Below are 15,063 nucleotides of genomic sequence, written 5' to 3'. Positions count from 1 at the left end.
AGCCCTCACAACCATGCCCAGAGACTTGTCTCCTAGATGATTGTTAAGTCTGTGGACTATATTCGACATCACATTATTGATTCCTTATCTCATCATTTTGACCAAACCTAACAAGAAGTCACTTATGATGGTTAGTACTCATTATCAGTTTGACAGAATCAGGAATCAATAAGAAATGGGCCTCAGAATACATCTCAGAAAAAAAATTATCTTAAAACTGACATACACAGTTTATATAAAAACTCATTGGGAAGGGACCCCCAAGGGAGCAGACTCAAGCCAGGGACATCTGTGGGAGCAGGCCTGAGCCAGGGACCTCAGCTGGAACAGACCCAAGGAGGCAACCTCCACAAGAGCAGGCTTGAGTCAGTGACTTCCACCAGACCAGGCCCAAGGCAATGACCTCCAGAGGAGCAGGTACAGGGGAGCAACCACTGAGGGAGAAGGCCTGAGCCAGAAACCTCTGCAGGACTGGGCCCAAGCAGGGACCTCCACTAGAGCAGGCCAAAGCCAGGGATATCTGTGGGTACAGGCCTGAGACAGTGAGCCCTGATGGAGCAGGCCTAACCCAGCAACCTGCACAGGCACAGATACAAGAGAGTGACTGTTGAGAGAGTAGACTCGAGCCAGAGACCTCTGAGGGACCAGGCACAAGTCAGGGACCTCCAAAGGAGCAGGCCTAAGCCAGAGACCTCTGCGGGACTGGGTCCAAGCCAAGGAATTCCACAGGAGCAGGCCCAGGCCAGAGATATCTGTGTAAACAGTCCTGAGCCAGTGACCTCATCCAGAGCAGGTCCAAGTCAGCAGCCTCCATGGGAGCAGGCTTGAGCCAGTGACCTCTGCCAAAGCAGGCCTGAGGCAATGACCTCCACAAGAGCAGGTACAAGGGAGCCACCACAGCAGGAGCAGGCCCAAGACAGAGACATCTGTGAGTGTGGGGATGAATCAGCAACTTCTGAAAGAGTAGGCCCAAGCCAGCAACTTAATCTGGACCAGGCCTAAGCCAGTGACCTCTTCTGGAGCAGACCCAAGGCAGCAACCTCAGCAGGAGCAGCCCCAAGCAAGCAACCTCCATGGAAGCAGGCCCTAATGACCCCTGGGATTGCAGAGTGACTCCTGAGAGCCCTAAGTGACTTCTGGGAGCACTGTGTGACCTCCAGGGTGATTGGAACTGTAGCCTTGACTGTACCATGAGGAGAAACCTTCTGAGCCTTGGATCTACTGGCCCTTGAAGACTGATCACCACAGAAACATCCCCAACTATACCAGAGGAAAAGATGGGTAGACAAGGTAAGAAAACACTCAACACTACAAAGAGCAACATGCCAGTAAAAACTAGTGGCCCTACGACAGCAAGACTTGAACACCAAATATAGATGAAGCAGAAGAATATGACCCCAAAAATGACAAATTCCCTCAAAGAATTGGAAAAAAAGACAAACAAAAAATAGGAGAAAATCAACAAACCCTTAAAGAAAATCAAGGAAAAGCAATCAAACAGATGAAAGAAATGATTCAAGACTTGAAAACCGAAATAGAGACAATAAAGAAAACACAAAACCAAGGAAGCTATAGAAATGGAAAATATGAGAAAACAATCAGGGATCACAAATACAAACATAAACAGCAGAATACAAGAGATGGAAGAGACGATCTCAAGTGCTGAAGATACAACAGAAGAAATAGACTCATTGGTCAAAGAAAACATTAAATCTAATAAAAGCTTAATATAAAATATCTAGAAAATACTGATACCATGAAAAGACCAAACCTAAGAATAATAGGGATAGAAGAAGAAGTCCAATTCAAAAGCACAAAAAAATATATTCAACAAAATCATAGAAGAAAACTTTCCCAACCTAAAGAAAGATATGCATTTGAAGATACAAAAAAAAACGTATAAGACACCATATAGGCTGAATCAAAAAACAATTTCTCTCATAATAATCAAATGATAATAAAAACACTAAACATACAGAATAAAGAAAGAATATTAAGAGCTGCAAAAAAAGAGACAAAGTAACATATAAAGGCAGACCTATCAGAATTATACCTGACATCTCAATGGGAACAATGAAAGCCAGAAAATCCTGGTCAAGCATTATGTAGACATTAAGAGACCTCAGATGACAGCATAGACTAGTATACCCAGGAAAACTTTAAATCGTCATAGACAGACAAAACAAAATATTCCATGACAAAACCAGGTTTAGCCAATAACCAGCCACAAATCCAGCCCTACCAAAGTACTAGAAGGAAAACCCCAACCCAAGAAAGTTAGTTACAGCCACAAAAAAATACAGACTATAGATGATCTCACAACAGCAAATCCCAAAGAAGGGGAAACACACACACAATAGCATCACCAAAAATGAAAATTAAATTAACAGGAACTAGCAATCACTAGACTTTAATGTACTTTCATATAATCAACTCACCTATAAAAACCTACAAGCTAAAAGATTGGATACAAAAACAGAATCCATCCTTCTGCTGCATTCAGGAAACACACCTCAACCTCAAAGTCAAACAGTGCCTCAGAGTAAAGGGTTGGTAAAAAAAAAAAAAATCCAATCAAATGGACCTAAAAAAACAAGCTGGTATAGCTATCCTAATACCTAACAAAATAGACTTCAAACTAAAATCAATCAAAAGAGACAAAGAAGGACATTTCGTATTAGTCACAGGAAAAAACCGATCAAGAGGAAATCTCAACACTGAACATTGATGTCCCAAATACAAGGACATCCTCATATGTAAAAGAAACACTTCTAAAGCTTAAGTCACACATTAAAACCCACACACTAATAGTGGAAGACTTCATCACCCCACTCTCACCACTGGACAGATTTGTCAGACAGAAAAATTAACAGAGAAATAAAGGAACTAACAGATGTTAAGATTCAAATGGGTTTTCTACCATCCCACCCTGCCCCCAAGCCCACCTTTTTGTCTGGGAGGTCCTTAGAACCCTGCAAGAGACCCTGCTCCCATGCTGAGGCAATCCAGAGAGGTGAGTAAGTGGCCACACTGCCTGACAGCCTGAAGTTCTGAAGACTAAATTCAGGCCCCCTCCAATTCCTTAAGCTTTTCTAGCCATCCAGCGAGATGTGTTCCCTGCTCCTGGCTTTCTTTACCCTATTCCACCCTGCCCCCAAGCTTGCCTTTTCATCTGCAAGGGACTTGGATCCCCCAAGGCAGCCTGCTTCAGCAGAAAAAAAAAAAAAAAAAAAAAAAAAAAAAAACAATGACATCTTGAATTTTGCATGCAAATGGATAGAAATAGAAGCCAGTATCCTGAGTGAGATAGCCCAGACCCAAAAAGATGAATACGGTATGTACTCACTCATTAGTGGATTCTGTTAAACAAAGGACATTGAGCCTATAGTTTGTGATCCTAGAGAAGCTAAATAATAAGGTGACCCAAAGAAAAAATATATATATAAAGCCTCTTGGAAATTGGAAGCAGACAAGATTGCCAGGCAAAATTTGGGAGCATGGGGGTGAGGTAGGGGGAAGGGGAGAGGGGGAGAGAGAAGGGAGAAGGGGAGGGTTGGGGAGAGCTTGGGGGAGTGGGATGGTTGAGATGGAGGAAGGACAGATATGAGAGCAGGGAAGAAGATATCTTAATTGAGGGAGCCATTTTGGTGTTGTCAAGAGGTTTGGCTCTGGAGGGGTTCCCAGGAATCCACTGGGATGACTCCAGCTAGGGCCCTGGGCAGTGGAGGAGAGGGTGCCTGAACTGGCCTTGTCCCGTAGTCAGACTGATGACTATCTTGAATATCACCATAAAACCTTCGTAGGGCAACAGATGGAGATAAAGACAGAGACCCACATAGGAGCACTGGACTGAACTCCCAAGGTCCAGTTGAAGAGCAGAAGGAGGAAGTGTAGTGAGGAGCGGTGGGCTGCGTTCCTGCCGCCTGGCTTTCAGCCGCCTGGCTAGCTTATGCCCCAAAATAACAACACACAAACTGCATTCATTTAAACACTGCCTGGCCCATTAGTTCCAGCCTCTTATTAGCTAATTCTCACATCTCTTGCTTTAACCCATATCTAATAATCTATGTAACACCACGAGTGGTGTCTTACAAGGAAAGATTCAGCATGTCTGACCTGGTGGCTGGCTTCATGGCGACTGGCTCAGAGAGGAGAGGCATAGCATCTTCCACAGAGAGGCGAGGCATGGCAATTGCCTGAGGCATCTGCCTGAGCCATCTACCTCACTTCCTTCTTCATTTTCTGTCTACTCCACCCACCTATGTTCTAACCTATGAGGCCAAGCAGTTTCTTTATTAATTAACCAATGAAATCATCAGATAGAAGACACACCGACATCAAGGAAGAAGAGCAAGGAAGTCAGGACCATGACAGGTTGGTCCACCCACTGAGACAGTGGGCCTGAGCTAATGGGAGCTCATTAAATCCAGCTGGACTGGGATTGAACGAACATGGGATCAAACTGGACCCTCTGAACATAGCTGTCAATTGGGGCAGACTGAGATGGCACTGGGATTTGTTTCTACTGCATGTACTGGCTTTTGGGGATCCTATTCTATTTGGATGCATACCTTCCTAAGCCTGGATGGAGGGGGGAGGGCCTTGGACTTCCCACAGGGCAGGGTACCTTGCCCTATCTCAGGACTGGAGGGGGAGGGTGTTGGGGGGGGGAGCTGGAAGGACGTGGGAGGAGGAAAGGAAGTGGAAATTTTGATTGGTATTATTTATAAAGTAATAATAAAAATTTTAAAGTAAATAAATAAATAAATACTTGTTAGAACTGGATAAAAAGACTTAAATGGACTTAACAGACATCTGTAGAACATTCTATCCAAATATAAAAGAATCATCCTTCTTCTCAGCACCTCATGGAACCTTCTCAAAAACTGACCACAAACTCAGTAACAAAGAAAACCTCAACAGATACAAAAAAATATTGAAATAATCCTATGTCTCTTATCAGATCACCATGGCTTAAAATTGGAATTAAACAGAAACACTAATTTCAGAAAGCCCACAAACACTTGGAAATTAAACAATGCTCACCTGAATCATCAATGGGTCAAGGAAGAAATAAAGGAAAAAATTAAGGACTTCCTAAAATTCAATGAAAATGACCACACAACATCCCCAAATTTATGGGACACAATAAAAGCAGTGGTAAGGAGAGAGTTTGTAGCACTAAACGCCTAATAAAGAAGCTGGAAAAATCCCACACTAGTGAGTCAACAGAACATTTGAAAACTTTAGAAGAAAAAGAAGCAAACTCATTTAAGAGAACTAGATGGCTGGAAATAATCAAATTGAGAGCTGAAATCAACAAAATAGAAACAAAAAAAACAATACAAAGAATCAATGAGACAAAGAGTTGGTTCTCGAGAAAATCAACAAAATAGACAAAACTTTATCCAAACTAACAAAAAGGCAGAGAGATAACATCCAGTTGTGGTGGCGCATGCCTGTAGATTTGCTGAAGGAGACAGAGGCAATTAGCTACCTGAGCAATCACCCAAAGTCTAATTTTGTAATGTTGAAGCAGCCAACTTTGACTATGGCCTAGCGTAATTGACAGACCATTTTCAGAGGCAAGAAAATTTTCAAAACCATCTTATCCTATCTCGGCAAGGTTTGACAGTCTTGCTTATCCATTTCCGGATATCATGTAACTTGTCAGTGGTTGAGGCATTGTCAGTTCCTTGACCAAAGGCCAGTTTTGCCAAGAAGAAAAAAAGCTCCAAGTGGAGTGTCTTTGATGCTCAGCATTCTCTGGGGAATAAATTGGTGTTGTCAGAAGCAGTCCTGTCCAGCCACAGAAGAAGCAAGATGTGATTACCCCACTGAAAAAGGTACTGAGCCATGTGGTTAGCATAGACAAAAATAATGGTCTAATATAAGTTATCAGAGTTAATAAGAAGCCTGAGCTAATGGGCCAATCAGTTTATAACTAATGTACACCTCTGTGTGATTTCTTTGGGACTTAACAACTGAGGGAACTGGGCAGGACAGAAAACCTCAGTCAACAAATGGTGCCCAACATGTAGACAACTGCATCCACATAAAGCCTGACAGAGCTTGGGAAGTAATTCTAGACAAAAAGAATAGAGTTAAGCACAGATTATTGATAGCAGCATTTTCTCAGGTGGACTCTGTTTGCTAAAGACAAGCTGGTTTCAGGGGCTGGAGAGATGGCTCAGTGGTTAAGAGCATTGCCTGCTCTTCCAAAGGTCCTGAGTTCGATTCCCAGCAACCACATGGTGGCTCACAACCATCTATAATGAGGTCTGGTGCCCTCTTCTGGACTGCAGACATACATGCAGACAGAATATTGTATACATAATAAATAAATATTTTAAAAAAAAACAAGTTACTGGTTTCTATGGAAGATATCTCTGAACTGACCACGAATTGGCTCTTTTCACTGTGAAGCCCAGACCCTCGCGCCCACTCTCTGAAATTCCTGGAACATGTATCTCCTGCCTGTTGTGTCAGATGCTCAGGCCCCTCCCTCTGACTCTTCCGGGGCCAGTACCCACTTCCCAATTTCTCTTCCTAAGTAAGACTACATTCAGGGAGGTGGTGAATAAAAGCTGCTGTCCCCACCAGCTTCTGCCACTGAGAACTAAAACACGAGCGATTCCAAGGAAATGGGGAAGAAGCAGCCCGGCCCTCTCGGTGAGACTGGGCTGGTACTCTGGGAACTTGGGGATGGGGCACCATTGGGCAGTGAGTGTCTCAGGCTACCCTGTATGTGACTGATGCTCTGTCCACTCAGATGAGGAACAGCTGGTAACGGGCCCCACCAGGTACTCCATCAAAGGCTTTGGCTTCCAACCAAATTCTGGATTCAGTAGCTTGGCAGGTAAAAGAGGTTGAGGGACTGTGGACTGCTCCTGGCAGAAACTTGGGTTCCAGTGGGGGTGGAGGTTGGGGCTCTGGCCACCGGAGTCCAGAGAGTTGGAAGCTCAGATCCTGTGTGCATGGTCCTGGACTCTCCAGGACTGTAGAAGCCAGCATCTGTAATCCTGTATCTTCAGAATGAGACTGGTGTGCTGCCTGCCTGGTGCCACATTGAGTCAGTGACACCAAGGTGCTAACATTCCATCTTTCCCTCCCACAGGGCACCTGGGCCTCAACCATGTCCCCTTGGCACTGCAGGCTTTCTTCCTCATTGTCTTCTCTGTGCTGCTGGTGGTCATCCTTGTTAAAGGTCAGGCAGGACTGAGGTTTGGGCCCCCAGGTCCGGCTCTTCAACCAAAGGGATCCAGAAGGGAGGAGCAACTGACTAGGATTGTGTCCTCATGTTCCTCTGAATAGGCATTCTACAGGGGGACACTGGCTTTAGACACCCAACCTTCTTTCGGTTTTAGATCTCTTCATTATCAAACAAGACTAAGTAAGACCTTGATTCTTGGAAATGATGGTTCCTAGACTGGAGACATCACTCCAGTGGTAGAACCCTTACTTAGAATGCTCAAAATCCTGTGTTCCATCCCCAGCACCACATAAAACTGGGTTTGACGGTGCATTCCTATAACCCCAATACTCAGGAGGCAAAAGCAGGAAAATCAGGAGTTCAAAGTCAACCTCAGCTACATAGAACTTTTGGTGCAGTCTGAATTACGTAAGATTCTGTCTCAGGAATGAAGGAAGAAGGGAGGAAGGAAGACGTGGGAAGGAAGAAGGAAAGCAGGGAGAGGAAAAAGGATGTCTTGGTCCTATGAGTCCAGTATAGGTCAAGAAAAATAGAAGTGTTTACTAACTGCAGTGACTTGTTTCTCTTGGGCCAGTCTTCAAGATCCCCAGTTCTCAGGGACAGGAACAGTCCAGCCAGGAGGTCTACCAGGAACTGATCCGGCTGAAGGCAGGAGTAGGTGAGTAACTGGAAATGAGGGATATCACAGCCAGAGGTTTCCACAGAGTCACTTTGCTTAAATAACTACTCTTTGCTGAGCCTCAGTTTCCTCTCCTGTAGAATAGGCATGTAGTGTAAAGAAGGCATCTCATTGGTGTTGATTAGAGTCTGTGCACACAATAGGCAGTCAAGTGTTCACAGGGATTGTGCACAAAATAGGCACTCAAGATTCACAGGAGCCTGGACAGGTTAGGCACTTAATGTTCACAAGAGTGTGCACATGGTAAGCACTCAATGTTCACATGGTTGTGCGCACATTAGACAATGTCACGGAGGTTGTGTACATGAGGCACTCAATGTTCATAGAGTTGTGCACGCATAAGACACCCAATGTTCACAGGGGCACGCAACACATGGGTGATATTTGGTTAAACCTATCTCTGGTTAAACCTGTCTCCTGACCTCCATTCCTAGCTCTAAGCTGCAACCTCTTCCGGTCTGAAGATCAGGCTAGGACTCCTGGGTTCTCCTGGGTAGATAAGGGACTCAAGAAAAAGTGGGGTAGGGGAATGTCTCCTTGTGGTGCTGTGTCAAAGGAAGGGCCTGATTCTGGAGGGCTTGGAGGTTAAGCGGTCACAGGAACATGCATCCATCCTGAGCTGCCTCCGGAGCATGCGTCCATCCTGACCCGCATCCTCCAACAGATCGCCTGTGCCGCCCCTGTCCCTGGGACTGGACATCCTTCCAAGGAAGCTGCTACTTTTTCTCTGTGACCCAGAGGACATGGAATGATTCTGCCACCGCCTGCCAGAATGTGGGGGCTCAACTTGTGGTCATCAAGAATGATGAAGAGCAGGTAGGCCTGGTGGGGCTCAGTCCTCATCTGGAGCTGCCTCCAGCCGCTGGCTGAGGGGAGGAAGGATTTGGCTGGATACAATGTTCTAGAGTAGAAGCTGCTTGTCTAAAGAGGGAGAATGAAAGGTTACAAATGATGTCAGAGCACCTGCAAAAAGGCACACTCTAGGGCTGGAGAGAAGGCTCAGTGGGAAGTGCATTTGCCAGGCAAGCATGGGGACCTGAGTTTGGACCCCTTAAACCCACACAAAGCCCAGCTTGAGAACACACATCTGTAATCCCAGTGTCCTGCGGTAAAACAGGAGGGAGTGAAAAGAGATCCCATGGAAGCCGGAAAGCAGCTCTTCTGGTGTACACAGCGGTAAACAAGAGACCCTGTCTCAAAGAAGGTGAGGATCCACACCTGACGCTGTCGTCGGATGTACACATACTCTCACACTTGTGTGCATGTGGAGGCCAGAGGTCAGCCTTGAGTATCAGGCCCCAGGCGCTGTCCACATTTTTTAAGGCAGGATCTCTCATGGACCTGAAACTCTCTATTTTGGCTGAGCTGGCTGGCCAGCAAGTCCCAGGGATCCTCCTATCTCTGCCTCCCCAATGCTGGGATTACAAGTGTGCTCGATCACAGCCAGCTTTTCACATGCTTCCCCGGGGGTCGAACTCAGGTCCTCACACGTGTGTGGCACACACTTGTCTGACTAAGCCATTTCCTCAACCCCACTACCGTAGTTTTTACTGTGATTTATGCTTGGGAGGGGGGGGGGGAAACACTTAAGATTTGCAACCAGCACTTTACAACTTCCTCTGTTGGGCTAAAAAAAATCCTGATGTGTGCCCTTTTTTTCTTCATTTTTTAAAATAATCTTTTTCATTTTACACACCAATCCCAGTTTCCTCTCCCTCCCCTCCTCCTGGTCCTCACACCTTCTCTCCCCACCCCACTTCCCATCCATTCCTCAGAGTGGGTAAGGCCCCTATTTCCCTGGTATAAATATCACCAGCCTTTCTGCTTGAAGCAGCAGCGAGACACAGCTCGATTCAGAGCTGAGTAGAAGTCACTGAGACATTCAGTAATCATTAACTTGTTTGATCTCGTGCAGCCAGTTAAACCCAGTCACGAGTAAATTCACGCGGACGTGTGCATAACTTCCAGACAGAGAGGTACAGAACAAAACTAGGTAGGCACATTCTGTGTGTGAGAGCACATCTGCCCACAGCACACAGATGTGGAGAGTTCAGAACGTGTGGTGTTTACAGCCTTATAAGGTATAAAACTGGACATCAGACTGCAGGCAGAACTTCCCACCAGGAGTTTGGGGAAACACTGGTTAGAAAGAAAAAATGAGGCAGAGCTCCTTTCTGACTCGTCCTCTCCTGCCTTTCTAGAACTTTCTACAACAGACTTCTAAGAAAAGAGGCTACACTTGGATGGGGCTCATTGACATTAATAAGGAATCTATATGGCACTGGGTGGATGGTTCACCTCTGAAACTCAGGTAAATACTGGAGGAAGGGAACACCTAACATAGTGGGGTGAGGCTTTGACTAGAGGCATCCTTGGGGTTCATCTCCTCCCCCTGGTCATTTTGGCATTAGAGCTTGGAACACTTGCTGGATGGTAGGAGAGGAGGTTCAGATAGGATGGAAGGTGCCTGAGGTTCCATCATCAGAACTTCAGGAAAGGCTTGCAGCCGGGGGGTCATTAAATAGGAATCACTTCCTAGGCAATCCAATGGAATGAATGGCTCCATTGGTAAAGCGCATGCCCAGAGCCCACGTGAAAACAACTGATGGTGGCATGCACTTGGAATCTCTGAACCGGAAAAGAAGAAACAGGATTCCTAGGGCTTGCTGGCCAGCCAGCCTCGCCAAATAGCAAGTTCTAAGCTAGGGGGAAATCCAGTCTCAAAACTCAAGGTGGAGAATGCCCTGAGGAACAACTGAGGTTGTTATCTGAGGACCACGTGCATATGTACACATGTGCACACACACATATGCACATAACCACACATACATAAACACACAGAGACTGACAAGAACTTATCATTAACAATATAGCTTGTAGGTGGGATGGGAGAAGTGGCTCAGTGGTTAAGCTAGGAGTTCTTAATTCTGGATCTATAAAAATCACCAACCTTCCAGAGGACCCAAGTTTGGTTCCCAACAACCACATCTGTATGTTGACTCACAACCACCCGTAACTCCAGCTCCGGGGAGTCTGATAATCTCTGCATACATCTATACTCACATGCACATATGTGCACCAGCACCCACACACTCAGGAACATATATACACACACCACACACTAAAGGAAAGAATATGCATACAGCGTGTTGTACTCTGAGGTCCGAAAAGAGAGTTCGCATTACCACTCGATTATGTGACAGGAGAACAAGGACCTGAGCGAGTCAGGATGTAGAGAGAGCAGGAGATTCAGGCAATAGCCTTGGCTGTGGCGTCAAGGAAACTGGATGACGTGGGTCAAGCAGGCTTAGGTGAGGTGTTTTCAAGTGTGTTAATGGTTTCTAGGTGCTGTCTTTCATAGATAACCTTCTGTTGATGTGAACACCGTGGCTAAAAGCGCTGTGGGGAGGAAAGAGTTTATTTCATCTAACAACTCCCAGGTCACACTCTGTCTCTGAGGGAAGTCAGGGAGGAACCAAAGCACAGGCTGTCAACGAACACTGCCCATTGACCTGCTTTCCATGGCTTTCTTATGCTACCCAGGACCACCTGCCCAGGGGTGACACCTCTCTCTGTGGGCAAGGACATATCATGATGAAAATGTCCCCACAGGCTGCCATACAGGTCAATCTGATGAAGGCATATTCTCACTTCCCAGACGAAACTAGCTTTGTCAGTTGGCAAATGTTCTTAGCTGTGTGGTTTCCTTAGCTGTCTGGTATCCTTAGCTGTCTGGTGATCTTAGCTGTCTTAGTCCTAGATAAGTTGTGTACTGACTCGGTGAAGGAGGTAGTTGTGCATGTAGAGTCTTGTTGTTATTTTGTTGCATCTGACAACCGTACCCTCCTTGGAACAAATCCTCTCAATCATGGGAGACATGGATAAGGTGCAAAGATCAGAGTGATTCAGACATGTCATGTCATGGGATCATGTCGTATACAAAGCAAATCTGCCATTCACTCTCTAGAAAGGCACTTACGGCCCATGACTGGGGCAGAATCTCATGTCTTGTGGTCTTTGCAGTTTCATGAAGTATTGGAATAAAGGAGAGCCCAACAACCTAGGGGAGGAAGACTGTGCGGAGTTCAGAGACGATGGCTGGAACGACACCAAATGTTACAACAAGAAATTCTGGATCTGCAAAAAACCCAAAGCTTCCTGCCCTAGCAAGTGACAGCCAACCTCTCTCCACCACCCCCTAAGTCCAAACACCCAAAGCCATGCCAGTTTATGATACCTATCTGTGGCCACTGATGCCTAGACAAGATCTCTGGGTATTTTTCCTGGCAGGTAGCTTGTCTCCTGCTGGACCACTTCTGTATAATCCTCGGGTGTCTGCAGGTTCTCTTTGGGTTGGCGGCCGTGACTCTGGTTCACTTTTGCCTTCTAACAGGGTGACCAGGTATAATATGGATCCAGGTCCTCAGATGGGTTCCTTTATCTCCTCTCCCTTTCTTTCTGAGTTCAGAGCATGTGCTGCCATGGGCAACGGATGACACACCCTATGTGGCTTCAGAACATCTCTGAGTTCTTTCCTCGCACCTGCTAAGTGTTTATCTACCTACCCTGCATGCCTTTCTGTGGATGCCTTACCTGATTTCAGGAACTCAGTCTGTGGGCTAGAAGCACAAGAGAACCAATTCCTCGTTCATTAGTCATGATCAGGAATTATTGTGTTAATGCCCTCTCTCTTTACCCTCAGTGTTTTAGACCTTAAGATTGAGCTCCCAAATATTTGGAGGATTTATAATTTTGAATTTGCTTATCATACATTCTGGTTATTGTCAGCCTCTACCCATCCTGAATCCCTCTCTTTTTTGCCTCTCCTTTCCCCCATTCATGACTTTTTGCTTGTTTTTGTGACCCACTGAAGTTAACAAGGGTCATGAGTTTGAAACTATCCAGTGGAGTCTAGTAGGCTCGTCATTAACTGAAGACAATGACTGCCCCTCTCCCAAAGTCCATCAGTAGCCAACAACTTAGCAGGGAGAGATGGGGCCCTGTGAGCTCTTACCTGATCTATAACTGAATGTTGAGAGGCCCGATTTTGTGGAGCCTCGGCCACTGTGAAATCATATTTGTATTAAAAAAAGAACAGAATTTCGCAAGCCTTCTCCATCTTCAACTCCTACATATTTCTATCCTTCTTGCACACCATCACCTGGAATCTTCTAGCTCTTTATTCAAAGAACATGTTGCCCTAGTTGCTGGGAGCTCTGCATTCATTTGTCAGTCCCTTTCTCTCCTAGATCACTATAGCATACTGCCTTCTCCAAGGTCAAACTTCCTGATGGATGCAGGGTGATGAAGATGTAGCCATGTTTGGCTCAGCATGGGACAACCTGCAGGATCATTTAGGTCCCATAGCACCCCAGAAGGTCACCTATGGCTGTGTCAGATCTCCTTTTCCAGATCTGTCCCCTCGCTGTTTTTGCTTCTTTTTTATGACATAATTAAAAAATTGGTCTTCGCCTGTGTTGCCAAGTGACGGGTTTCTTATTTACAATATGGAACATTGGCCACTGTCGCATTTATGCCAATTGGGTGACTTGGTGTAGATTAGAAAATCTCAGCATGGGGTTAGGGATCAGGAGGACCAAAGAGGTAATTAAAGCCCAAAATGTTCATCTACATCAACCACCATCCATTCACGCGGGGCTGAACTTGGTCAATCCCCAAGGCCACAAGGAAACACATTTTGATAGTATCCCCCTTCCTCCACAGGAACTGTCCTCCCTGAACAGCTTGCATACTAAATTTTATCTCATTTCAGTCAACCTTAAACATACACGGTAGCCAGGCGGTGGTGGCGCACGCCTTTAATCCCAGCACTCAGGAGACAGAGGCAGGCGGATTTCTGTGAGTTCTAGGCCAGCCTGGTCTACAAAGCAAGTTCCAGGACAGGCTCCAAAGATACACTGAGAAAAAAAAAAGCAAAAGCCATGCACGGTACCTCGAAGACATATTCCATAGCACCTCCCAGGAGTTCTTTACTGTTCGAGTCCTACGTGCCCACATCAGTCATAAGCCCACACGTGTTCTTGTCCTGGTGTCCTTCCTCCCCTTCCTGGCCCTCCTGACCTTCTCTCACTTCTGCTGCTATGTTATATACTCTCCTCTCAGATAAATTACTGATATTCAGATGCTTGTCTCAGGCTCCACTTCTGAGGATCCAAGCCAAATTTGCTTGGGTTTTCATCTGTGTCTGCCACTCATGGTTCTCCACCTCATTCATTCTTGTAAAATTTTTCTTCTAGATGAGGTGTATGAGCCCGTGTGTGTTCTGTGTGCTATGTGTATATGCCTATGTATGTGTGCTGTGTATATATGTGCTATGAGTATATGTGTGTGAAGTATGTGTAGTATAGTATTGTAGTATCACACGTGTCGTGTGATACGTGTGTGCATGTGTGCGCTTTGTTTGTATGAGTGTTGTGTATGTGTCGTGTGTGCTTTGTATAAGTATTGTTTATATATATATATACTATATGGTTGTGTAGTCTGTGTATGCTGTGTGCTCTATACATCCATATATGTTTGTGTGAGGGGGATATATGTATGTATCTGTGTGTGCATGTGTGTATCTGTGTAATGGTGTATATATGTGTGTGTGTGTGTTGTAAATGTATATCAATTTTCATGTAAATGCATGCATGTATGCATGTAGGTATTTGGAGACCAGAGATCAAACTCAGTTGTCCTTCTCCACTGCCCTCCATCTTATTTTTTGAGAAAATTCTTTCACCGAACCTGGAGCTCTTTAGTCAGCTAGGCTGGCTAGAGAGTAAGCTTCAGAATTCCTCCTGTCTCTACCCCCAGTGCTGGGCTTATTCCGGCACCACCTGGTTCTCACTGGGTGCTGAGAATCCCAACTCAAGTCTTCATGCTTGCTCAGCAAGTGCCTTAGCAACTGAACCTTCTCCCCAGCCTTAGATGTTTCTGCTTGGTTTGTTTATGATTGTTTATTTTATTTTTTGACATGTATACTATATATTATACTATATATATATAGGTATGTATACTATATATATATGTATACTATAACTACATCATCTCCCCCCTTCCCTTTTAACTCTCCTATATACCCCTCCTTGCTCTCTTTCAATTCATGGCCTCTATTTAGCTTTAAAGGGAGAATGTACTTTTGTGTCAAATATTCTGGTATGTGGAA

General features: G+C 45.3%; 1 protein-coding gene across 1 annotated transcript; it reads left to right on the top strand.

The window, feature by feature from the left end:
* The first annotated feature begins 6,576 nt into the window (after positions 1 to 6,576).
* LOC119825134 (CD209 antigen-like protein A) lies at positions 6,577 to 13,276 on the top strand. Its single transcript, XM_038345817.1, has 7 exons — positions 6,577 to 6,672; positions 6,773 to 6,859; positions 7,118 to 7,207; positions 7,788 to 7,871; positions 8,557 to 8,708; positions 10,094 to 10,203; positions 11,916 to 13,276. The coding sequence occupies exons 1-7, from the start codon at positions 6,645 to 6,647 to the stop codon at positions 12,064 to 12,066; spliced, it is 702 nt and encodes a 233-aa protein (XP_038201745.1). The 5' UTR covers positions 6,577 to 6,644; the 3' UTR covers positions 12,067 to 13,276.
* Positions 13,277 to 15,063: the final 1,787 nt, after the last annotated feature.

The sequence above is a fragment of the Arvicola amphibius genome, chromosome 10 (assembly GCF_903992535.2).
Source record: "Arvicola amphibius chromosome 10, mArvAmp1.2, whole genome shotgun sequence".
Classification (NCBI taxonomy): domain Eukaryota; kingdom Metazoa; phylum Chordata; class Mammalia; order Rodentia; family Cricetidae; genus Arvicola; species Arvicola amphibius.
The sequence above is the reverse complement of the archived record's forward strand: the minus strand, read 5'-3'. Positions and strand labels throughout refer to the sequence as shown.